Genomic DNA, 26,844 nt, shown 5'->3' with positions numbered 1-26,844 from the left:
ACTTGTACGCCAAAACAACCAGACACAAGAACAGTTTCTTCCCCCAGGCTGCCACACTGATGAATACTTGTAACCCCCTGACTCCAAAATCATCCACTTACAATCTTTACATTTACAGACTAAATTGCACTTCATATGTCTTATAATGTCTTGTCATGTTCAGTATACAACATAAATCCTCACTGTAAATCATATATATATATATATATATATATATATATATATATATATATATATATATATATATATATATATATATATATATATATATATATATATATATATATATATATAATTGACACCTCATTTACACCTGAACACTTTTCAACTTACTGTCCTTTGTTGATCTTGTTCGTTCTAGTTTAATGTTTGTTATGTTTATGTTTATGTTTATGTCTGTGTACATCGTGTGCTAAGAAAAAAATGAAGTCAAAGTCAAATTCCTTGTATGTGTTCTCATACTTGGTAAATAAAACTGATTCTGATTCAGATTATGATAATTACTTTAAATGTGTACCAGCATGACATAAAATGCAATACAGTTATACACTTTGGGCTATGAAAGAAAAATAAACCCTCTCTAGATCCCAAACTCTGAACCTTGCTCACTGCCTTATTGAAGTAACTGTAAATTGGTACACTTCATTCTTCAGTGCATGACAACCTTCCATCTGTTTCGCTCATTGCATTTCCTTTTCCTCTGCTGCTGTTTCATTGCCTTATTTCATGTTTACAGATGTCAGTCATTTATTTTATCAGCGTCCTCCATCTTTTTGTTCTTGAGGACTGATTTTGTCTTTTGTGGACTGACGAGCATTACAGCTGTACCCGTCAGGGACCATTTAACAGTGCAACATTGCCTGTGTTCACATCAGCTTACCAGCTCTGGGACTGCTCATAAACATCTTTCCAGTAGCCAGCTTTCAGCTGGAAAGACTGCATTATACTATAATCTACATTAAGGAAGGAATGTCTGTCTGTATGTCCTTTTGTTGCCAGTTTGTTGCTGAGGACAAGGAAGTGTCATGTTGAATTTGGTGACTCATTCAATATTAATAAACTGTAAATAAACAGTGAACATTGCTTTTTTCAGCAGCCGGGCGTGGCTTCAGCAGTCTGGCTTCATGGCTGACTGAAGCTGGACTCACATGTGATCCTCTAATTTGATTTTTTGTTGTTGTTGTTGATTGATCTCATGGGGAAGCAGTCATAAACAAAAAGGAGATTAGCAGGAACTGGGGGTGAATTTTTAACTTTCTGTCAACAGTATCATATTAGCTAACATTAGCCTTATGGGCTAGAATGTTAACTGCTTCTTGGCAGCAGCATAACCTGCCCCAGAATGCCTTTCTCATTGGTTGTTGTGGTCCGACTCAGAAAGTACCCTGTAATACTCTGTACTCTGTACTCTATAATCTGTAATTGCTTTATCTCTTATTATGGGATCATAGTGGGGGTATATGCTGGAGCTAATGGGCTGTCTCTGGGCGAGGGCAGGGTACTCCCTGCACACGTTGCCAGCTCATTGCAGGGCCCTCAATGATGGCAGAGGCCACCATGCAAGGTGCCAACCGCGCATCAGGAGCAATTTGGGGTTCAGTGTCTTGCTCAAGGACACTTTTACATGCAACTCAGCTGAGGTTTGAACCAGCGACCCTCCAATGACTAGCTGACATGCCCCCCAATGTAACCATCCAGATTTAAATTGTAAATATCAAACATGTTTGATATTATTGGGGTAGCCCCAATGAGTCTTTAAGCAGTTCATGAGGATTAAGACTGGATCTGTAACCCCTCACATTAACAGACTGTCTGTGGCAACACCAGTACTGGTGTTACAACTGGGCTGCTATTATGTAAATTTGCCATGCTATCTTTTAATGCTAATAATGTTAAATCCATGCTCTACGGGGGTTATGTTGATGCAAAATACTTATATGCCTGTTTTGAAATGAATAACTGTACAAACTGTATGCAGTTCACTTGAACATATTGATTTAGCCTAATGTTAAGGTTAGACTAAATCTACAACATTCACTGCCACTTGTGGGAAGAAAGCGCCAAACTAAGATCACATTTTGACAGCTGGGGGCCAGCATGATCAAATATGAATAAACATTATGTTACCGCATAGCTTTGCTGAGCCTTATTTGTCATGTCAAACTTTTTTCAATCATAGTTTCATGTAATGTTCAGCTTTAAAAGTAGAATGTTTATGATAAACAACCACTATGGATACTTTGTAACTTTCCTGGGTGTGTTGTTCAGGTGCAGATTATTTAACTGTGGCCCCAGGCAAATGTCTGTTCAAGGTGAAGCTTTAATTATAATGTAATGCTGAATAATTTAATGAAAATTAATGCTGCAAATGATTTGACAGAAGATGGTTTAGTTTTTTCTTCTTTTTTTATTTAATGGAATTCATAATACTATTAAAATGTTTATTTTACCAATGCAGTGGATCAAGGATTATCTAATTTCATCAAAAGCATCTTATTTTAAGTAAGAATTTACTGTAAGAAGTGTACAAAGACAAGACTTATCAACAAAGAAGATATAGCCTAGCTTATTTCAAATAAAGTTAGTCCATACCCTCAAGCAGAATAGGTGTCATTGTGAGTCTGTAATGCTGACTTCAAACAACTCCTAGTCTGAAGAAATCATGAAGCTCAGAGGAGAAACTTGCCTGCGGTCATCTTTGTACCACTCAAACTCTGCCCTCGGGACAGCAGAGGCTTCACATTGCAGGATTGCTTTTTGTCCAACTGGAGTACTCGTACTTCTCGCTTTAGAAATGAAGGGAGGATCTATAAAGCAAAGGGAAATTAGTTTCACAATGGCATCATAACGAGGACAAAACCACATTGCCTCGTGTTTTGTGCTGCTTTTGTTCTTGTTTCTGTGTTTATGTTTATGTGAAGAGACACAATGATGAACAGGCAGCAGCCCAAATACAGACCGGAAGGGATATATAAAAAAATAATAATAAGATAAAAAAAGAGCAATATTACAGTGCACACAAGATACAAATGTTTACATTTTTAGTATATAGTTATTAACAACAAGGGTTTATTATTTTTAATAATAATAATCTTTAATGTAATTTCTAATAAAATGGTGTCAATCGTAACCTGGTGTGGGCTCAATATAGATCTTCTCCCAGAGAAGCACTACCGTACATGGGTATCTTCCTTTTTTTTTTTTTTTTACAGACTAGGAGGGAGCCTGTTAAATTGTTTGAAAAAGTATCCGGATCCATCTTCTCAGTACACTCAGTCTTGACAAGCTATACATCTTGATGATAAGAACCCTCATTAATCTGTGCAAACTATTTCATAAAAAAAAAAAAAAAAAAAATATATATATATATATATATATATATATATATATATATATATATATATATATATATATATATATATATATATATATATAAATAAAAAAAAAAAAAAACATAGCTTCACACAGTCAGACTTCAATTAAAGATGTGTACAAGATAAATGTATTATGTTCATTTTTTCCCTCCATATGTTTCCACAATGACAGTTTGGATCCTTACAGTTTACGGTGACTTGCACTGTCCTGACATCCGGTTCTAAGATTCCATTAGAAGCAATGCATTCATACGCTCCTGACTGCTCTTTGGTGATGGCTGCCAGTTCCACATGTTCCCCTTCTGTTAGAAATTTATGGGTGCCTGCGTAGAAGCAAAGAAACAGAGGAAGAAATGCATTATTAAAAAGGTCCTGTTGAGAAATAAGTGACCTATGGTGACCTTGACAGAATGTTCACCTCCTAAATGAGTGAATAGCTTATGTTGTATTACAGCAGCATCTAACTGACACACATACAGTTGTATCTTGACCATACCAGCAATCACCCTGACATTTGCTTTTTTTAAAAATCTTCACAAACATCTTCAATCTAATCACTGTTGTATACACCTAAAAGTAAATCCAAGCATCGTTCTGTAACAAATGGAAAATGGTCTTTTTTAAAAAAAGGACTTTCAAATCATGTATTGTATGCCACAAAAAAAGATACTATAACATCTACATCTGTAAATATATAATCAAACTATCATCAAATATTATTAGTCAAAAATTCAACATCTTTTTTTTTGAGCAAAAAACACCAAATGTCATTGATAATTAACATTATTTGTAGCTAACCCAACATGCATTCTCTCCCTCCAAAAAAAACTAGGAAAGATGTTCCTGAGATCCAGTATCTAAAAGACCAAATCTACATTCATTCCTATCTGAATTAAATTTCACTCTTAAGAATCCACTGCATAGATAAATATCATTCATTGTTATTAAAAGGACCTTTTAGGTAACAAAAATGACAGATATCTAGCTCTGACATTGATAGTGTTTAATCTTGACAACCTTTGAAATATTTTCTTTTTCTTTTGAAAGGCAGAGTAAAATATTATAGAAAGAGAATATTGTGACATTACTTCAATCAGATTTGTCAAAGAATTAAAAGCCTTGACAACTAAAGAAAATTGACTATATGACCAATCAAAATGAAAATTATGACTTAAAGTATTACCATCTCCATCCATTAAATGTCCTTGCTCCATTCATCTTATTTCAAGTATACCAGTTTTTCCAGATTGTTAAATTGTGTTACATTATGCTTTTAAGGAATGTCCAATATAGTTATTCTGCTATGATTATCCAGTAACTTAAATCTGAAGGGGTCAAAATCACATCAGAAAATTAATTCCTCCCACTATTTTGAAAGCGTAAGATAGTAAACTGAACCATGAACATCAACATTTGGTTTATTTTCTCAGTACATCTGTCTAGTACAACATAATGATATGCTGTGTAAATTAATCTGAAAAGGCCCATTGATACAAATTTAAAAAAGCAAAATTCATGCGAAAATATGATGACAACTTCATGAAATCTGGTTCCATTGCAATTGTGGATTCAAAGGATATTGCAGGGGAAAAGATAGCTAATGAGGATATTAACGACTCCCCCATTCCCCACTCTGTCAGGAAAATGATGGCTACTATCAGGTCTGTGTTGTCAAAAAAGTTTTGGAGTCCCTTGTCTTACGTTGCATACTTTATAGCATATCATTGCTTACTTGACTGCGGCGCTTCACATGCAAAACTGACCCTAGAGAGTGAAGTAGAGTGCCATAGATGGAAGCTGAAGACTGTGTACCAAGCTTCCATGTTGAAGAGTTGAGAACATGCTGGAGGGGCAGTGGAGTTAGTCATCTGCCATGGTCAGTGCTACTGGCTAACATCGCCAATCAATATACATAGCAAATCTGTCCCTAGACACCCTTTTTCACTGAAAACTATGCCAAAGCAAACACTCCACGAGCTGTTTCCTAAACAGACACAGTTTACAATATACAGTATACAGTCTCTTCATTCAACAAAAGCTTGGTTCTGAATAGAGCTGTTGCATATATATATATATATATACACACACACACACACACACACACACACACACACACACACACACACACACACACACACACACCCACACACAATTTGACTTACAGGGCTTACATTTAGCAAATGTACCGGAGCTACTGGTTGCTGAATCTTAATGCGCTGCAGTTCCCATGGCAATGGCTAAATTAGGTCAAGCTCTCAAAAAGTTGGTCCCACCATTTCCTGTCATGTAACCACTGTTTTTTTAGACAAAGTAATGTCACTTAAGTAATTTTATCAGACATTACAAAATTCTTCCAGAGTTGCAGAAGACAGTGATGTAACTGTTTTAAACAGTGAAATTGTGATTCACATGACTAGTAAATTGATTTTGACATGCATGCACTGTGTTGCTTCTGTAATGAATACATATGCATGTATATATAGTACATGATTGTTGATTAACTTTGAATCACAAGTAAAACACTGTGCCTCTATATGCTGTGGAGCTATTGTATGGTAAAGTTGTGCTGATGGGATGTTAGGTAGAAAACAATGGCGACTTTCTGTTCAGTCACCCTTTAAAAGGAGAACTACTGGCTAATCTGAAGTTGTAGGGTGGAAACTATAGGAAGGTATTATCAATACACTATTTGTTACACACTAATTATGCACTGATTATAAATACCAGTTCTTTTTGTGCAAAGATGTGTACATCTAAGAGATGACAATCTTGGGATTCATTTGGTGAATACTTTAATTTCAAAAGAAAAGGAAATTAAAATCCACAGACCACAGTAGCAGTCTGTCACCGAATTTGGGATTTACTGTTTCAAATGTCTCTATAGGGCAATGACAGCTCAGGGCATGTGCTCATTACAAGAAGAAAATAAACTAATTGCATTGAAACAAGCCCACTTGACTAACACCAGCACCAGCAATGGTAAAAGCATGTTCTGGTGACAGAGAGACCTTAAGCTATTGCTGTGTGGGTGGGAAAAATGGATGGGAGCACTAATCCCAATCAGTAGAAATGTCAATCCAGCAATATCTCTACATTAGCATAATATCATTATGTTTTCCAAATCCTCAGCTGCAGAGACTGTTGCAGCTGGCTGGGGATTCACTGAAAAGGTTGTGGGCTAGGGATAATCAGCATGTTGCATATAACCAGGGATATGCTGGCACAGGTAATTGAACAGTTTCATCATGGATAACTATATTAGGCAGACTGTTGGTGATAAAATGCTGTTGAGTTACTAGCTGGTAATTTGAGACTGTTTTAATGATGACCAGGGGTGGAGGGAATATTACCGTCAAATTATACTATAATTACCTCATTGGTGTTGCAGCACACTAGATTATTACTTCCTATCTTACTTTTATACATATTGAATTATTGTCTTTTTAAATGTATAATGTCTCAGAAACCTACAATTAAAAGTCTAATTGTGCTTGCTATGTGCTATGTGTGATGATTTTGTAGCTACTAATCATTGTCATACAGTTTTTTTTTTTTTCAATCACTACCGAGCAACGCTAAATTCTGAAGCCACTTCTTCAAAACTCTTCCTGTAGTCTGTATTACCACCATGCATTATGCATTATGGCCAAACAAATAATGTCATTTCCAAGACTCTGAACACCTTAGGCCGAAACAGCTTATGCATGTTTTAAAATAAGTTTGTTTTGTCAAAATGCTGGCAAAATTTCTCACTCCAAAAGCATACACTAGCCCTTTTTACACAACGATGCTGCATTATCTCTGGAGCAGCGGTTCGCCAATTCTCCGCTAATGGTGATTCACACAGAGCGAAGCATCTCTGCCTTAAAGACAAACTGCTGTGTAATTCACACAGAAAGCCGTCACTGCGGTTCCTAAAGAGAGATGATGTACACGTCATGATGATGATGTCGGGGTGTGTTCAAGTGTTTTTCCGCTCTCCCCTCTGTCAAATCCAAACCCGCAGATAGTTTATAATCATAGAATGCTGTTATAATGTGTAGTGATTGTGGGAAATTTGTCTGTATTAAGTTGAGTGAGGGACCTGTACAGTTAGCTGACTGTACAATCGACACTTTATTCTTTCACACTGGTTTGGTTCGCCAATAATACTACCTCCAGAGGCGGATCAGCACCGGAGCGAAATTTCACCCCTCGCCGCATCTCAAACTTTCACAAAGAGCAGGAGGCGGGGAATTGGCGCAGGATCCCCGCATGCAAATGGCAGTGTGAATGGGGCTACTGTCACTCATAACAAACTGATTCGAGAAACACTAACAACAGGCAGCTTTACATGAATTGAATCTCACTGATTACCTTTCCTCAATAATAAGTATTTCATTACAGACAAAACATTTCTCATTGTATTGATTGTACAAAAGTAAATATATGAAGAATGAATTGCTTCAATTACTTTCAAGTTATCACAGGATCCAGCATATCTTTTCTCTAACACTAAATTGATACAGACAAGTATATATTACTTGATACAACATCAAACATTTTATTCAAGCGGGCTCAAATTAGTGATATTTTGGAATCTGACCCGCTGAAAACCAACAGATGCCTCAAAAAGTAAAAGCTTGTTGTAATAAGACATACAGGGACTGGTGTGTGGGTTTTTACCAACTGTCTGCTGAACAAAACTCATCACATCAATCTGTGAGTGTATGCGTGTGTGTGTGTGTGTGTGTGTGTGTGTGTGTGTGTGTGTGTGTGTGTGTGTGTGTATTTGTGCTCATGAGGACATAGTTAACAGTTACACGTCAGCATTCAAACAACAACTTTAGAACATAGCAGATGTGAATAAAAAACACAGTCAACACACAGTTGATTCCTCTTGCAATCACTGCAAAGCCAGTATGCAGCAGAGTTGACGAAATGAAAAAGTTTATGAAATGTCTAAGACAATGACCAGGCATGGTTACAATGTACATTTTGTAATATACATGTCAATCTAAATTATCCAGATGAATGAATATAAAGAAGCCGTAATCATCTCATATTGTTCCAGATGAATGAATATAACCATCACCATCATCATCAACACCCACATCAGTGGTCTGCTGTGATGGTCATAATTCCAGCACAACATCAGTGTCAGTATACCATGACTAGATGACTAATAAGAGAGCCATTAAAGTACCAGGTGGCAGCCTGCACAAATGAGCGTCTGAAAGCACTCGACGGAGCACCTCAGCAATATTAGCCATTAGCTTAAGGAGCTCTGCTACTTAGATGCTATTCTGTGCAGCTTTTGTAGAAAGATTACGACAGTCCAATTACTTGCCTTACATTAGAAAAGACCAAAGATAGCAGAAGAGGACTTGGCACCATGAGAGAAATAATATCATTAAAACCAAAAAAAGGCTATTAGTTAAAAGTTAAAAGGTGAATTATGTCGGCATGTATCCAAGCAACTACAATATTATTGTCACTACAGGAGCCCCAGGAGCCCGTTTCGCCTACTTTGCAACATGCAAAGCTGCAGTTACGTGTGCAACCTGACACTGCAAACATTTGTAGTCAAAAAACACGTGTAAGATGTTCCCCAGGTGGATGCATACATATGCGCTAACAAAGACATGGTCAAAGACAGGTGTTGCACTGCAAAATGGATACTTGTGTGCTGCAGAAATTTGATTCATATTCACTGAACTGGATATAGAAACTGGAGAGACAAATACATTTGTTTCTCTTTTTACAAGCTTTTACAATGTCACTTTTTTCAGTTTCTGAGTCTGTATGTGTCCATAATCATTGGAAAATGTGTTGCTGCTGTGTGTAGAGTGAACCAACACATAAGTGATTTTGAATGTTTTGCCAGGTATTTATATTCCTGTCTTTCTATGACATATTTTTTACCGCAACGCGAGTGAGCAGCGGCGGCACAGCAACACAGTTGCCACACACACTATACAAGCATCCTTCTAGAAAAAATATCCTCCCACAGCTTTAAAGTAAAACTCTTGCCAATATACGACCTAGGCTTTTCTGTGAATGTATATGAGTCAAACCTTTGTGTAAAAGCATAGATATGACAAAAGAGGCACTTGTAAGTTTTACCAGATTTTCCTTTCAATGGGAGTGCTTGGGGCAAATTAGCGATAGCATCAACATAACTATTTTTAAAACACTGAGAAGGCTCAACACAACATGAAACATTGCACATAGTATTAACAGGGTCACTACACATTAAGACATTAACATTGTTTTTCACTAACTTCTCACTGACAGGACGGCAGCGAGCGCAAGACACATCTGCTAACGTGAGTCATCCACAAACTCTCTTTTTAGTAAACTCTGTGTACACAAACAATGTTTTCAATGCTCGTGTTCATATGTAGAGACCATGGTGATTCTACAAGCAAAGTTTCATGTTGTGTCGAGCCTTCTTAGTGTTTTAAAATAGCAATTTTGATGCTATCGCTAACTTGCCCCTAGCACTCCCATTTAAAATGTGTTTGACCTGAAAACGAAAATATGGTAAATAAAAAAAAAATAATTAAAAAAAAGCCTAGGTAGCATTTTGGCGAGAGTTTCACTTTAAATAATACTTTGTCTATACTAGGCACTATCAGATGTACAGAATGGATGTGAAGGACTCACTGTAAATTCTATATCAGTACTGTTAAGTCTCTCATCCAGTTCCATTATTAATGTGTAGGAAGGTAAAGCTTTTAAAAGCTGTGGCTGGTAAAGCAAACTACCTCCTCCTGCAGTCCATAAGTCCCACGATGTAAATGTCAGCATCTATATGGAGCACCAGCATCCTCCAATACAGGAACAGGCAGATAAATCTTTTCTGCTTACATGATTGTCCACCTATCTCAGAATAAGAAACAGCCAGATACATGTGTGTCTGCGTGTCTGTGGTGAGGTGGTTCTTTTCAGACAAAGGGAGCAGGAACTCACTTGCCCGTAAAAGACAATTGAGGACACTTGATGTGGAGTAGTGTGTCTGTGCTGACAGCAGCCAGCAGGTAATTCAAGAGTTTCATGGTTTCTAACCATTTAAGAGCCCTATGGTCATTCTCTAAGCTGAATTCTGTTTCAAGCCGACAGTACTTGAAACGGTCCATGGTCCATTTGAAGGCTAGACACTCCAGCTGCCCCACTGAGGACTGTGTCTCCCTCGGGACTGGTTTCCTGCTGACATCGGCTACTGGCCTTTTCTCTTCTCCCGTACCTAGCTGTCACGTTCCACCAATACGTCTGCCCGAGGCATCAGTCTGGGTGTTGAAGGGCGCACTAAAGTTTAGTTGCATCTGCCATCATCTTTATCTTTTTTTTTTTTTTTGATGACCTTCTTGGACCACCTTCACTGTCCTTTCAATGCTTCCCCTGGGAGAGAAAACATTGCTACAATATGGAGGCCAGTGTAACCATATCCTCTGGCACTGTTTGGTCTCAAAGGGGGTGGCTGGGTACAGGCAATCCTCTGAAAGCCCCCTACTCCTGCACCTGCACTGGAAGCTCTCTCCATAGATTATACAATAGTAGGGTATTTTTTTTTCCTGGCAGGGTTTGGCACGTTCTCACATTGAATATAGGGATAGCATAAGAAATCTTAAGAATAGTTATGGCAGTTGCAGATATGACAGTGTCTGGCAAAGGCTATTCAGAGCTTCATTGTTCTTAGAGAATAAAAGTTTGTCCCAAACTATAACTGTCCCATAATACACCTTAAAAACAACTCACAAATTAATTAAATAGAAATCTTTATCTCCAAGGAGATAAACACATTTTTTGTCCTATCAACTAACAACCCATGCAACTGGCAGCACTGATGTAGAACAGCACCTTCTGCTGAGACAGTGACCATGATGGTTCCAGGAGCTGGCATCTTTTTTTAAAGGCAAGTACAGATGCTTTATGAAGCATTGACATTAGCTTAAAGCCATATTTGCTCTTGATTTTGGGTAGTCTCCCCTCTCCCTTATCCCTCTCCTCTGCAACATGACTAATACAGTGTATGGGTGAGAGGACTGGGCACAATATCCCTGCCCCTGTCCCATGAGGCCCTAACAATTACTATATTGCTGCAGAGCTGCTGTGATAGCACCAGTCCCCGAGGGGTGAGCATTAATACTGTAGCCAGTTTTCAGCTGTGTAATTGTTTGATGCAGTTGTCGCAGGTTAATATTTCTGCAAGCCTGCATTCCTGTTTAAATCAAACTCTAAATCAAACACATAAAAGCAAAAACTACTTTTTTGCCAGTCATGCCAACAGACGACTAACACATCGACCTATTGCGAGATTCAGGCGAGAATCACCAGGGGCTGTTGTTTTACCTGCTAATGAGATATGCTTTGGAGGCAATTCCACTTTACAGATCTTGTTTTAGCTGACTTGACCTTGCTGTCCTGACCTTGCTGTTCTCTAGTGATTTCACTTCTCACCTTGTGACATTCCAGTGGACACCAGGAACTAGTGACATCACTTCAAGATCACTTCAGCCCGCGATACTAGGTGTAGTTAAGGTTTGAAACTTTGAAACAGAGAGAGAAGCAAAGCATTGCTTTTTAAGGTGGTGGTGAGTTGATCTTAAAAGGTTTAGTATGTGAAATGGAATTTGAAGGTAGCTCAAAAAATGTAGGGCGCAACATCTCACCACAGTAACCAATAACTGTCGCTCGTTGCAAGCTATCCTCAAGCGTAGCCAGCTACAATTATCTTATATTAGCCATGGAGCTATGTGGCTCTATTAGCTGAATGGATTACAAGAGGTGTCATTGTGGGCAACAGGGCTCTGCAGCACAGCTGGACAACAAACTTGGACTGAATACAGTCTAAATGCCAGTTTAAAGACAAGAGATGCAGTTCAGAGGTATTTACAGCAGCTTCAACCGAAGACAATGTCAAATGAAGAGTGTTTTGACAAGTTTTATTTTGTTTTTGTCAACTTTGAAGGAAGTGTTATTTGCAATGAGTTAACAAGTCAATTAAGCTTGTCAAAAGAGAGGAACTGATAAGTGAGAGACTTTATAGAAACAGCATTTTTTTCCACATTTTTTTTCTTTTTAACTGCTTAACATGCAGAGCAGCAGCTGAGAAGATTTTTCTCATTGTTTGCCTCACAACATTGCTTGAACATTGACATCGATAGACCAAAAGAAAAAGTTCCACAGCATGAGATACAATGGGCTACATGCTATGCTTGGCAAAATACCGTCATCTGGTTTACTCTTTCTCAAGTCATTTCAATACATGAACTAATGCTGCCAATTTTAATAATGCTGAACATAAATGGCTCTAGAGCCCAGTACAATTTAACAATATCAAAATATAAATTATGGTAATGATAATGTAAGTACTGTGAAAAATGTGAGGAACATCTCTGTGCACTGTAATTATAAGATGTAAAACATATTTTTAAGAAAAATGCGCTGTCAAAGGGAGGCTTTCTTTCTTGTGCCCTGCTCTAATTTATGCAGTTCTATTCTATTTACACCCAAGAGCAAAAGTACACCACAGACAATATTGCAGTAAAATGTCTCAACAGGAAGTGTAATTGAAATAAATTCTTGTTACAAAAGATTTCTTGCAAACTTGTGGCAACTGAGGCTTACACCTTGGACAGGAGGAATGCTATATAATAGCAGCTCAAACCATAGCAGCTAAATGTTCAAATCAAAAGCTAGTCAAGGTGAGAAAATTGTTCAAATGGAAGGGAATTGTGGAAACTGATGGAAATGTTCAAATTGTCCGTGATGTGTGAAATGTTCATTTCATCTAATTGTTGAATTAAAATTATAATCCAAATTAAAAATGCATAAAAGTGAGTTGGACTCCCACCACAATATTTTGGCTGCAGTATTCTCTTTAAAGCTGCCTTTATATCATTTGCTTTAAAGAGGTGGCATAGGTATCCATAGTTTCAGAATGCTCCTTTGCAAAAGCCATTAAAAGGAGCATTGACCACTTACACGAAGAAATTGACCTGGCACTATCAGAAAATCCATTTGCCCGTGAGACTGCTCCCACAATCAAATAAGGCCTGAAAGTTACTGTCAAGACTGGTTTGTTTTGGTTGACTTGGGCGGCTGGGTAAAGGCAATCCGCTCGAAGCAAATTCAATAGTAAGCTATTTTTTCCCCTGTCAGTGTGCTGTTCATTCTCACATTTAATGTAAGCTTAAGAATAGTTATCACAGTTACAGATAAGACAGTGTCAGGTAAAGGCTATTCGGCTGTGAACAGGCGGAATGTATTCAGTTCGCCAGTGTTTTATTCAGTTTGTTCACTATATACAACCCACTATACAGCAATACACTGCTCAATGATGATGAAGAATCCTTAACCCAGAAATATTTTTTTTCTCAACAAAACAAACATTAAGATCCAAAACACCAACGAAAGAATACTTAGTTTGGTACCACAGTTGGACAGCTAAAATAATTGTGATGGTAAAAGTGATGCCTCTTGGATCTGATAGGCAAGGTTGGACAATCTCCATTAGACACCTTCTTTGCTTTACTATCAGCTCCAGAGAATAGCTGGCTTGAGTGCTGGGTGGTTCAAGGGGAGTCTGTGCATTATGAAGGAGGTCAATTTATGTATTATCTCAGAATATAGACATTTTCTTGGATACATTTTCTAGCTGTGTTATTACAGAACCTTTAATGCTCTACCTCATATTGCTGTGGTAAGGAGTGTTTCACCATTACCTGGAGGAAAAACAGAGGCTTCCTGAAACAAAAGATAATAGTGTACTTTTATTTCTGTTGAAATAAAATTGCGTGATAAAACATTTCAATAGCACGCTATCAAACTGGGGACTGGGGATACTTAATATTTGATAAATAAATAACAGTAGTCTTTGCATAATCAAAAAATAAGTTCAGAAAGTTTGGAATCCCACTGAGCTGATTTCAACAAATTTCTATCTTTTATTAATTTAATTTAACTCAGTTTTGTTGGAATCAGATATGAATCACTGGGTAGAATTTAGTTGTTTTTTTTTTACCAGTAAAGTCAACATACAGAAATTAATTCATTTTACTTGTTTGGTCTTGATTTTAATTACACTTCCACCCAAGGCATTTTGCCCCACATGGAAAAATCAACCATCATTGTCCATTACAGCACAATTTAAAGACAGCCGTTTATCTGACCTGTTTAGTTAACAAATATTTTCTAGGCTAGTTGTTGTAGCATTTTTTGTTTTTTATACATTGTTTTGTGTTACTGTAGGTTACCAAACATGCCAAATTTTACGCTTCAAAATTAAGCAGACTGAGTTTTGACTTTATTAAACTTTATTAAAACAGATCTCAAGCCTTACGTCCTAATCAGAAATGGCCACTTTCAGATATTCTCAAATCTATGGAAAAAGCAATGCCATGCTTCCTGCCCTATCAGAACTCCTATATCCTTTGAATTCTACAAGTAGCCTCCCTTCCTTCTCTTCCTATGCAGGGGTTTTTAGAGTCCCTTCTCCAGTACACACTTCTTCTAACTGGTCACTTTGGTAAATTATCCAGTAGAAAAAAAGAGGAGTAGACCTGTCTCCCTGCTCATCTCCTATAACACATCTGACTTGGCTGCTGTCAACCTAAGGTCTTCTCCACAAAATGACCCTTCTGTCCTTCTACAGGAACATAAATGTTTGGCATCTCCTACCATTTGGCGTGGGGGCCAAACTCAATTTACTTTTTTTACAATTTAAGTTTTATGGCTGTACTGTCTGTTAACCTTTGACACACTCACAGTTGGAAACCAACTCCTGAACCTTTACTCACATAAGGAAAAACAATTAGTCATCATGTGTCACCATCTAGATACCTCAGTATCACTACCCTTCTAATGCACAACATGGGTCAAAAATTACCCATATTCATTCATTCATCCTATGTTATTTTATGTATGACTGAGTGTTTCTATGATATATATTTGAAATGAATTAGTTTTATCATTTACTATTCCACATATGCAGTAAATATCTTGCTTTTGTTAACACAAATCATCAATTTCATTTTTTTTCCTTTCTTACTTCATTTCTTACTTATATAAGTCTGACAGCTTTTGTATTTTTTGTATTTCTACAATTTTACACACAGGGTCAGAATTGGCCAACATGCATTTATTACAGCATTTGACGTGAAACTGTGAAATTGTGTTACCGACATTAAGTAATCCAGTAATCCAATACTACAAAAAAAAAACAAAAAACAAAAAAAAAACCGAGGAGTGGATACAATGGATCAGATGGTTAGCAACTACTCATGTAAGCAGAGAAACTTGAGGTGGTTCAAGGTTCTCTGGTACAGTATGCTTACAAGAAGGGGATGAGCAGACTCTGAGGTCTGAGATCCTTCAACGTGTGCAGCAAGATGTTGGAGATCTTCTACCAGTCTGTTGTTGCCAGCACCATTTTCTTTGCTGCCGTCTGTTGGAGCAGTAGCATCAGAGCCAGCGACACCAACAGACTTGACAAAATCATCAGGAAGGCTGGCTCTGTGCTCGGTCTCAGGCTGGACACTTTTGAGACCGTGGTGGAAAGGAGAATGCTGAATGTGTTACTTTCCATCATGGACAATGATCAGCACCCTCTCCATCACACAGTGGACAGACAGCGGAGCACCTTCTGTCACAGGCTGCTCCAGCTCCGTTGTCGAAAGGACAGATACAGGAAATCTTTCCTGCCACATGCCATCAGACTTTATAACAATAGTTAAATAATCTGGTCTTTCCATACAGTCCATACGCACTTTATCTGTTTTTTCTGTTTTTCTTTCCTGCTACATGCCATCAAACTGTACAATGATAGTTATATAATCTGGTCATCTAATACAGTACATGCACACTTTATCTGTTTTTCTTATGCCCACCGGTCCACTGCTGATTATTTATCTGTTTCACTGCACCTTATATTTTATTTTATTTTTTGCACAATAATAACTACCTCTTTTTATACATTATCTATACTGTGTATATTTGTACATTGCATTTTATACTGTAATTAATATGTTATTTCTTCTTTTTATTTCAGTGTGTTGCTTATATCTTTTATGTATGTAAATGCTGCTGCTACGCCAAAATTTCCCAGCTTGGGATCAAAAAAGTATATCTATCTATCTATCTATCTATCTATCTATCTATCTATCTATCTATCTATCTATCTATCTATCTATCTATCTATGCTGGATGTTGCAACCCTCAATGCCTACACCAACTTCACCACATAACACCCTGATTATATTGGTGGTGTGAACAATACACGCCGGCTCTTCATCAAGGAGCTGGATAAAGAGCTTGCATTGCCACATATACCGATCAGTCATGACATTATGACAGATGAAGTGAATAACACTTTGACGAGAGCCAAATTGTGATAGCTAGATGACTGGAGCATCTCCTGCATCTGCAGTGATCAGTATCTATCAAGAGTGGTCCTACGAAGGGACAGTGGTGAACCGGTGACAGGGTTATTGGTGGCCAAGGCTCACTGATGCACATGGGGAGCAAAGGCTGGCCCACATGATCTGATCCAACAGATGAGCTACTATTTTTCAAATTGCTGAAGAAGTTAATGCTGGTTCTGATAGAAAGGTGTCAGCATACACATTGCACCACAGTTTGTTGCGTATGGGGGTGCATAGCCACAGACAAGTCAGGATGCCCATGCAGTTCATCACTGAAAGCACCAACAATGGACACATGCGCATCAGAACTGGACCACAGAGCAATGAAAGAAGGTAGTCTGGTCTGACGAATCACGTTTTCTTTTACATCACCTGGGTGGCTGGGTAGGTGTGCGTTGCTTACCTGGGGAACACAGGGCAGCGGGATGCATTATGGGAAGAAGGCAAGGTGGTGGAGGCAGTGTAATGCTTTGGGCAATGTTGTGGTGGGAAACTTTGGGTCCTGCCATTCATGTGGATGTAACTTTGACACATACCGCCTACCTTAGCATTGTTGCAGACCATGTACACCCTTTCATGGAAAAAGTATTCCCTGATGGCTATGGCCTCATTCAGCAGGATAATGCACCATTCCACAAAGCAAAAATGGTTCAGGAATGGTTTGAGGAGCACAACAACAAGTTTGAGTTGTTGAATTGGCCTCCAAATTTCCCAGATCTCAATCCAATCAAGCATCTGGGGATGTGCTGGACAAACAAGTCTGATCCATGGAGGCCCCATCTTGCAACTTACAGGACTTAAGGATCTGATGTCAACATCTTGGTGCAAGATACCACAGCACACCTTCAAGGGTCTAGTGGAGTCCATTCCTCAATGGGTCAGGGCTGTTTTGGCAAAAGGGGGACCAACACAATATTAGGCAGATGGTCATAATGTTATGCCTGATCGGTGCATGAAGAGGTGCATGGAGAGCATGCCCAAACTCTTAAAGCATATTAATGACACAATGTTTAGATGTCGGTTTAAAAAACAAAACACAGCCACCACCCAGCCACAAGAGAACATCAGACAGGAGGGCCAAATAAAAAAGGAAGAGGTGCATGATCTGCCCAGTTTCCAAAGGCAGAAAAGTCAGCAGCTGGTGTTCCCAGTGCACCAGGCCTGTCTGCAAAGAGCACAAACGCTTCATTTGTTAGGCATGTAGAAAATGTTTGGTCATATTTTACATGTGTTCAGTTGTATTTTACTTTGGTCACATTTGCACATTTTGTACACTTCTCTGTCTTTTTTCAGTTTTTGTCTGTTGGAGTATGTTTTCTATTAGATCTTTTTTCTTATTACCTTAGGTTGTCAACCTAGAAATGGCAGCGTAAGAAGAGTGCTTGTCTGCCAATGACCACCCAGAAGGTGTAAAAGGCAAACACAGAAGTCATGAAATTATACAGAAATGATGATCAGAATTAGAACACTTCTTGCATTTGAAAACATAATACTTTAATTGCTTTTTAAATCTGGGTTGAGTCTCAGAATAACAGTGGTGCACCTATAATAAAGAGTTCCACCTTTTCCTCAGCGTGGGTGACCATGGGGTTGAGGTTTCAGGCTACCTGACACAAGGTATTACTAACGAGTGTTAGGTTTGCCAATATTTTACAGGTAGGGATGTTTTGAACCAGCTGGAATGTCATTCTCTAATCAATTAAATCTACAGAGGGTAATTTTAGCCTGTGATTCTCTCTAGTGAAAAAGAGTTACAGATTGTATCCACTCAATGGCCAATTTATTAGATATAATTATTCTAGTTTATCATGTTTAGTTTTTATTGTACAAATGTGTACATTGAAATACATGAATATCATTTAGGTCACAGTTTGATGTGCTGTACTAAAGTGCATAATAGAGAAAGAGGTTACATTACACTCATATTTACGGATGACTGGATGAGAATATCAGAAACACGTACAATATCTTGAATTGCATTGTAGTGTAGAGGTGCACATTTTTAACTGGTCACCGAGTATCCATTGCCACTCAAATAACAAAACCTTTAACAATTTGAATGACAAATAGATTTCATGTATGTTGTGTATCCCTGTTCTATACATACAGTTTATGTCTTTGTTTTCTTATAGTTCCTCTCTTTATTGCTGTATTTTGGCATTCAGCAAAAAGACAAAAGTTGCACAAATAAATGTTTATCTACTAATCTTATTGTGCATGCTGATTTGTTGACTTTATTTTAAACTTTGTCACCAAAATATAAGAATTTGAGTGAAATAGATGGATTAGACCAGTGGATTTTATATCCTGTGACGCCCACTACCACTTGAATTTAAACATTTATTTACATACAGTTAAATAAGCATGCATTGTAAATGTGTTCAGTGTAAATTTGTAAACAGTGTAAATTTCACCCATATATTCAGTAAATCATTCAAGTTCCTCAAGTTGTAGTAAGTAAAATCTGTTCAATTATATTGTCACTTTGTTGCCACAATTGTTTGTCATTTTAAGTAACCATTGGTCAAACTTTTTGCAGTGTACAAAGTACATCCCCATGCAGAAATAGAAAACCCTTTTGTTCTGTTAGGTGACTTATCTACAATTGAAGGTTATTATCGACTAACTTTCATGGCAAGTGCAAAGGCATCATGACCCATATTCAGTAAAGCTAAGCTAACCTGAATAAAAAACAGCACCCCGCTTTGGCCTAATTAGCTTTCACAAACATGGTCAACAAATTTAATATTGCTCTTCAAAGTCATCAGCCTGCGGTTTGTTTTGTCAATTTGATTCTGCTATCTGAGCCACAGATTTAATTTTGCTCTCTAATCTTCTCTGTCATATCCGTAACTCTTTATAATATTGTGTTATAGACTTATCTGTTTTTTTCATCTTGAGCACCAGCTGCAATCACAATATTTATATCAGGTGTATATGTCATATTTAGAAGACAACAGCATTATATGAGCAGACTTTATACATGAGCAATGCAAGAGCATGTCATTTTAAACAATATAACCCCCTTTGACATCCATTGTGATGATTAGATTGAAATGTGTAATGGCAGGTATTAACTTCACTCTGTATCAGTTTGAGAAGCTCCTACTGAGCAAACTAATAGTCAGCAAAGTTGGCACCTTTCCACTAGAACAATGTGCATCTTAATATATTATGCAAAGGCTGTTTTGTCAGCTTAAAGGTGAAGAAGTTATCGGCCTTCTGTTCCCACAAGCCATTTAATTCCTGTATGACTTGTGCCATATGCCCTTTAAAGCTCGAGTGGTCGTTTAGCATGCATCCTAAATATTAACCACCATGGCTTCACTCAATTACCATCTGTCTGTGTAGGAAGGGACTGGCTCAGTTTCACCTGACTTTGGAAACAAAAAGTTATGTGACAGATACAGTCATGGTCAAAGGTTTACATACACTACACAGTCTTCAGTTCAAATTTCAGTTCAGATTTCTGCAGCTCTCATTTTTCTGTGTATGAATGAGTTGAATACATTGTTCTTTGGAGCATGGGCTCTTAACTTCATCTGAGTGATTATGATTGATAACAGCTGGTGATTTTTCTGGGCTCATTTTAACATGGCTTGTTTGATACACACACAAACACTACAGTAGGGAAGTCTTAAGAGCTCACCAATGATCTGAAGGATGAAATTATTGATTTGAACAAGTCAGGAAAGTCACTTATAGCCATTTTTTAAAGCAGTTACAGGTCCCGAGATCATCTGTGCTAACCATTGTTTCTAAGTATAAAGTACATTACACAGTTATTTCACTGCCATAATCAGGAGGAAAACATCTACAACTAACAACTATCACCTGCTGCTGAGAAAAAAAATAGTCAGGATGGTAAAGGGTCAACCAACAACCACCACAAAAGCAAGTCAGCAATGAATTAGAAGCTGCTGGAAGACAGGTGTCAGTGTCCACAGCCAAGTATGTTTTGCGTCAACATGAGCTGGGAGGCTGCTGTGCAAGAAAGAAGCATTTTGTCTAGATGCAGGATTTAAAACTCGACTACATTTTGCTGCAGATCACAGGGAAAAAGTAAAAACCTGTGATCTATGTGGTCAGAATATGTTGTTGTTTGGCCACAGTGAGCAGCAACATGTTTGGATGAGGGAAGATGAGGCCTTTAACCCCAAGAATACCATACCTAGTGTCAAGCATGGTGCTGGTAGTACTGTGCTGTGGGGCTGTTTTTCTGCCAGTGGATCTGCTGCTCTACAGAAAGTAAATAGATTAATGAAGAGGGAGGATTATCTCCAAATTCTTCAGGAAAACCTAAAATCTTCAGCCTGAAGATTGGGTCTTGGGTGAAGTTGGGTAATTCAACAGGACAGTAATCCCAAACACACATCAAATATTGAGAACATGTGGAATGTGCTGAAGAAACGAGTTTGTGCCAGGAAGCTAACCAGTTTGATTGAACTTCACCTATTCTGTTAAGAGAAGAGATAATCTAGCCAGATGCCTGCCAGAACACCTAATTGAGGTGAAAATGGCCCAGAAACAGAATAATTGAACATCTGGTTAATTGAACATTGCAATTACTGTATATATATTTTCAATCATCACATAAAAGCTGTAGAGCTGGAACTGAAAACTGCAATGATATACATGCTCTTTACAAGTGTATGTACACTTTTCACCACACATGTAGTTGAGTCTGTAATTCAAACACTTTTTGATATCAACAAATATTCATCAATGTAAACAACATTTAATGTCTTCTTTTGTAAACAAGAGGATCATGGGTGCATAGATACAAATGAATTCAAAATGGGTAGTAAACACTGAGATTTGCTTTTAGTTAAGCTAATGATGTTAATATGGATAAGTAATACAGGGGAAATACATGTAGAGAAAGCCTAATGAACAGTTAATTACAATATTGTTTTCAATCAGTGAATGAAGATGAAAAGAAATTATGATAATGAGTGTATGGAAATGGGCAACTTTTTTGGTTATCATTCTTAAGTAAAAACTGAATGCACAGTGTAATTGCTGTAGAGCAAATTACACCATTCATGCACAGGCTGATTCCCTTTAAGCCTGTTAAAGAAGTGCATCTGCTATTGTACAAAAAAAGGAAGAAGCATTGTTTTCCCCAGTCACAATCCCCAGGCAATAGTGGAACAACTGGAATAACTACGGAAACTGTGGCTGCAAGCGCTGCCAATCATATTTCAAACTCCAGGGGGGAGGGGAAGTTGAAAAGAGTTCTGCTTTAACTGACTTGAAATTAGATTTCTCCAGACCAAAATGTATCAACCTTATTCCATTTTTAAAGTATAAGTGTATTGGATAAGCCACATATCCAATGTATATTTATATCATTATCATTTTCTTACTATCTTATCGAAATTTTATTAACTAATATTTTTGTTATTAACAAAAACTGCAGCCATACAAATGTTGAGAAAAATGTAGAGAAAATTGGATAACTAGAGCATGAAATCAAACATTATAATAATAATAATAATAATAATAATAATAATAATAATAATAATAATAATAATAATAATAATAATAATAATAATAATAATGACAAGCTAATGGAAGTTTTGACCATCTTCAGTTGATTTTTGAGTCTCATTCCCAGCTCGTCAAAAACTGATGCTTTGGCATGGTGTCTGACCCTTCCGCCGATCCCAGAGAGTCATAATTTGACGAGTTGGGAAAAATAAATCACCTTTTTCTGCAAAGAGCATCTTTAAGTTACCTACTGCAAACAGGTATTTTTTATTATCTTTCTTTTTTTTTTTTTAATAATTTGTAGATGTGTGCAAGATTGTTGCTACAGTGTCACCTGAACTCTAGCTGTAGTGTTTACATGGGGTTCTGTACAGCTGAACTTTTGTTTTGGAAGATGCCACTCTGGCCTCACCTGGCCCATACTGCACTCAGCTAGTAACAAGTAGTGAATGTGCCAACAAAGTCCATGTCACTGGACTGCAGGGTACCCTCTCAATCTAAGCTCCTCAATTACTTTGCCTCAGCATCTCTCTTACTAGTGTCTCCATCCACTGTGCCCTCTCCTCCAAGTACACATTACAGTAAGTAATGTAAACAGATCATGCTCTTCCCCACTGAAGTTTTTTTTCTCTTGACTTGTAGTCATATTTTTTCTGGCTTTCCCATCTACTCTAAAATATATACACTCAGCAATATTTACAGTCCTCTGACTACTCTGTAAAAGTGGAAATTGCCCATATGAACACTACTTGGTTAGGTAGGTAATGTGTTAAAGTACCTGATGGAAAAAAAAATGTACTTTACTATCAAAAGTACAGGTATAATTAAATTAAACATATTTGTATGTGTGTCTATACTGTATATAATGCGTCATATGATTATCGACCTTGCCATTATCAGATCTGATATTCAGCATTTTTCTATTCATCAATCATCACTTTAAAAAGTACTACTTGCAATCTACAAAGTTGTAACTTAAGTTATTGAATAAACTCATTGGAGAAAAAATATAATTTGTTATGACAACGGCAGCACATGCAGATGCTGTGGCCAGTATCTCATTTAATCTTTGCTAATTGTTTTTATACATTTTGCTATTGTTTGCATTCATGCCCTCTTCTACTAAAGCATGCTTTTACTATGATCGAGATGCACTTATCAACCAGCCACCTCAATTTTCCCCTCCCATCCAACTGCCTTTTCGGCTGGGAGCCTACACCTCTTCCTGGGGATGTGTCAAGATTTCACTGTAGGTACACAGCATAGATAGATACCCTTTAAACCTAAACCATATTCCATTACCCCATTACACTATAGTAGCAAATGTGACATTTTTATCCCACTACATTTATTTTCAAGCTTTAATTAGTTTAGTTAGTGTTAGTTACTGGTTTCTGTACATCACTAAAATAATGTATAATTTCTATCAATAATCTACAGTTGTAGCTAGGTTATATTATCATATGCTAAGCCACCCAGCAGTATATACAGTTACCAAAAATAGTCCATCCTTTACCTGCTGCAGCCCTTAGGTTTTGAATACATCAGTGCATCAATAGTCATAATCCGAGAATATACCATATTATTCTGAAATGGATAATTTGTTTATTCCGTCATGAAACGTTTCTCCCCCCAGCGACTTTTTTTACAATTTCATCAGTGATTTTAGCCTCCGTTTTCATAGTACAATAAAAAAAAAAAAAAAGGTGGGAACTTCCAGTTTACGAGCAATCTCTATTTAACAGATTCTTGCTTTATATATTAAGAGCCCAGCCACATTTAGACAGTTTGATCGAAGTTTAGAGAGCGAACACAGCAGTTCTGCTCTGGAGTAGAGCCACCTGGAACACCGGAAGAGCTACGTCAGGATGCTCTTCATTGACTACAGCTCAGCATTCAACACTATCATCCCTGACATCCTGGTTAGCAAACTGTCTGACCTGAGACTCCCCCCAATCACCTGCTCCTGGATTAAGATGACATCATTGTTAAGTTTGCAGACTACACGACAGTGGTGAGGCTGATCACGGGGGGAGATGAGTCTGCCTACAGGGACGAGGTCCTGAAACTGTCTCAGCGGTGCTCAGCAAACAACCTGTCTCTGAACACCACAAAGAGCAAAGAAATCATCCTGGACTTCAGGAAACACAGGACAGATCCATCTCCCCTCCCCTGGCGAGGGTCCACACTTCACCTTCCTGGGCACCGTGATCTCTGCTAACCTTTCCTGGTCTGCAAACACCTCAGCTGTCATCAAAACGGCACAGCAGCATCTGCACTTCCTGAGAGTTCTCAGGAAAAGTAACATCTGCGAGACACTGCTGGTGACTTTCCACCATTGAGAGCATCATGGCCTACTGCATCACTGTGTGGTTCTCCCAATGCACTGAGGCAGATAGGAAGAGGCTACAGAGGGTGGTCAAGACAGATTCCGATCCTGATCTGGCTCTGCCCGAGGGATTTCTGATAATGAAATATCAGATAAATTATACAGTGCAATGAAAATCATGTCTTCCGAAAAATTGGCACCTGAGTGAAATAGTTCACACTCCACCACAACCACCCACACCCAGTGAAATAGTCAACCCAAATACTTACACGCCCATCTTGACTCAACCCTCATTTTGGAACTCAACTACACGCCTGCAAAGTTTTGTGACAGTGTCTTGCATGGTTCGTGATGCAATTACAATGAAAAATTCTTCATGGACAGACAAGCGAACAGAAAGACAGACTAACTCAACTTCAACTGTCAAATCATCCAGCTCTTCCCGATAGACTAAAACAAGGATCCCCTCAACTTCTTCTTCCATTTTTGTGAAATGAAAACTGGACTAATGAGGAAGGAGTTGTACTTCCTGTGTGGATGGCATTTGTGTTCATCACAAAAGAACAAAACAGAACAGATTTTCAGGGCTGTCTCTGTGATCTGAGGTCATGTCTGTACCTGAATGAGACTTCCAGCCTTTATCCCTGTGCTCTCTGCTCTGTTTTATCAGATAGTCAGGATTTCGTCTGTATCCTGTCCCTCACACAGCCCCACAGTTTATTGTTAATTAAGGCTGTCATGCTACAGGCTAACATTCAAGCAATTATTACATTCCCCTGTGCAAATGATTTCATTATACTGACCATCATTGTAACACCTCTAATTGCGATATGAAATCATCCCTGGATGAGATACCCAGAATAGGCTTTCCTGAGACAATTGTGACTGCTCTGTTAGCAGACTAATTAAGAGACTGCTGACATTTCATACAAAACTAAAATGAAAATATGAATGCATGAGGGATGCTGACTGCCCTTATGAGTAGCAGAGAAGGGTAAATATTTACATTACTGAATAGAAGCTCCACACAAATGTATTAATAGTCCCTAAGACAGCAAACCACCTTTGCAACAAACCCATCAATATATAATTTGTTTGAATGTATTGTTGTTTAAATTATTAAATAAATTCCGCTAACTGTAGTAAACAGTGACATTTAAAACCACGTTTTTTTTTGTTTGTTTTTTTTTGTTTTTTTTTTTTCCTGTCAGCCATTTTGACATTTTCACTGTAACAGTTAATCAAGGTTTTAGGTAAGAATGACTAGTATATCATTTTGACTTTTAAATCTAAAACATATGGGTCATTCCATGCCATCTCACTTAGGGCCTCACAGTTCATGTCATGCGGTTCCTTAAATATATTCATGTTGAAACTTCTGTTAAATTCATGGGACCTTGTGAAATCCTATAGCTGTACTCATTATTTTTCTGATTCTTTGTATGTGTTTTCTGAACCTCACCCTTGCTTTTTTTTCACTGGATTGGGTTGAGATTTGGAATTAATTAATTTAATGGAAGTTTCAACATGAGTTTTTTTGAGAAAATCCATAATATTATACGGAAAAAAAAGTTCTGTATTTTGGTTCACTATGCACGGAATGACTCATATTATGGATTTTTCGTTGCTAGGGGTCAAAATGAACACATTTGCCAAGCGCTGTGTGGGGAGAGCCAGGTGGAACAGGGGGACAGCGCCAGTGCTCAACTGCTCAAAGTCGGCCAGCTCGGGAGGAAAGAGTCAGGTGCAGAGCTTGACCTTCTACCGGAATAAACCCCCGTTGTCACATCAAAATATGCTCTGATCAGGAGCCATTTCCCAATCTTTTGGAGTTAAAAAGTGAGTTTTTCTTCATTACTGTTTATCAACATGACTACAGCAGCGCTCGACAGAGGGGATCTTCATGTCAGCTGTTTATGTGCTGTGATCTTGATTGCTAACTAGAGCTGGAGGGGAAATGTTCTATATAAATGTACTGTCACAGAAAGGAGAGGGATGCTAAATTTAATGAATGATTTCAAACACACAGATACACACACACAATTGGCACAATTGTGCCATTGCTTGCTAGTTTATGGCTAATGCACAACAAAATAATTTGACCAGTTGGGGTGAATAAGCAATGTTTCTGAGGTCATAAAACAAAAATCAGTGTTGGTAAACGCACCATTTAACAATGACAATTTATCCGGAGTGACTCAAACATAAATATTCACAGACAACTAAAGACTGGTTGTGTTTG

The 26,844-nt window shown here is 37.9% G+C and overlaps 1 protein-coding gene across 2 annotated transcripts in view; it reads right to left on the bottom strand.

Annotated features, from left to right (window-relative positions):
• opcml (opioid binding protein/cell adhesion molecule-like) overlaps positions 1-26,844 on the bottom strand; it is a 351,189-nt gene that overhangs the window by 7,686 nt on the left and 316,659 nt on the right. For both annotated transcript variants that reach the window (XM_037120657.1, XM_037120656.1), the window contains 2 exons: positions 3,560-3,697; positions 2,687-2,807 (listed from right to left, as the gene is read on the bottom strand). In XM_037120657.1, coding sequence (XP_036976552.1) covers positions 2,687-2,807; positions 3,560-3,697 — 259 coding nt within the window. The remainder of the gene's footprint in view (positions 1-2,686; positions 2,808-3,559; positions 3,698-26,844) is intronic.

The sequence above is a fragment of the Acanthopagrus latus genome, chromosome 13, assembly GCF_904848185.1.
Source record: "Acanthopagrus latus isolate v.2019 chromosome 13, fAcaLat1.1, whole genome shotgun sequence".
In the NCBI taxonomy this organism is placed as follows: Eukaryota; Metazoa; Chordata; class Actinopteri; order Spariformes; family Sparidae; genus Acanthopagrus; species Acanthopagrus latus.
This window is presented reverse-complemented; position numbering and strand designations above follow the sequence as displayed.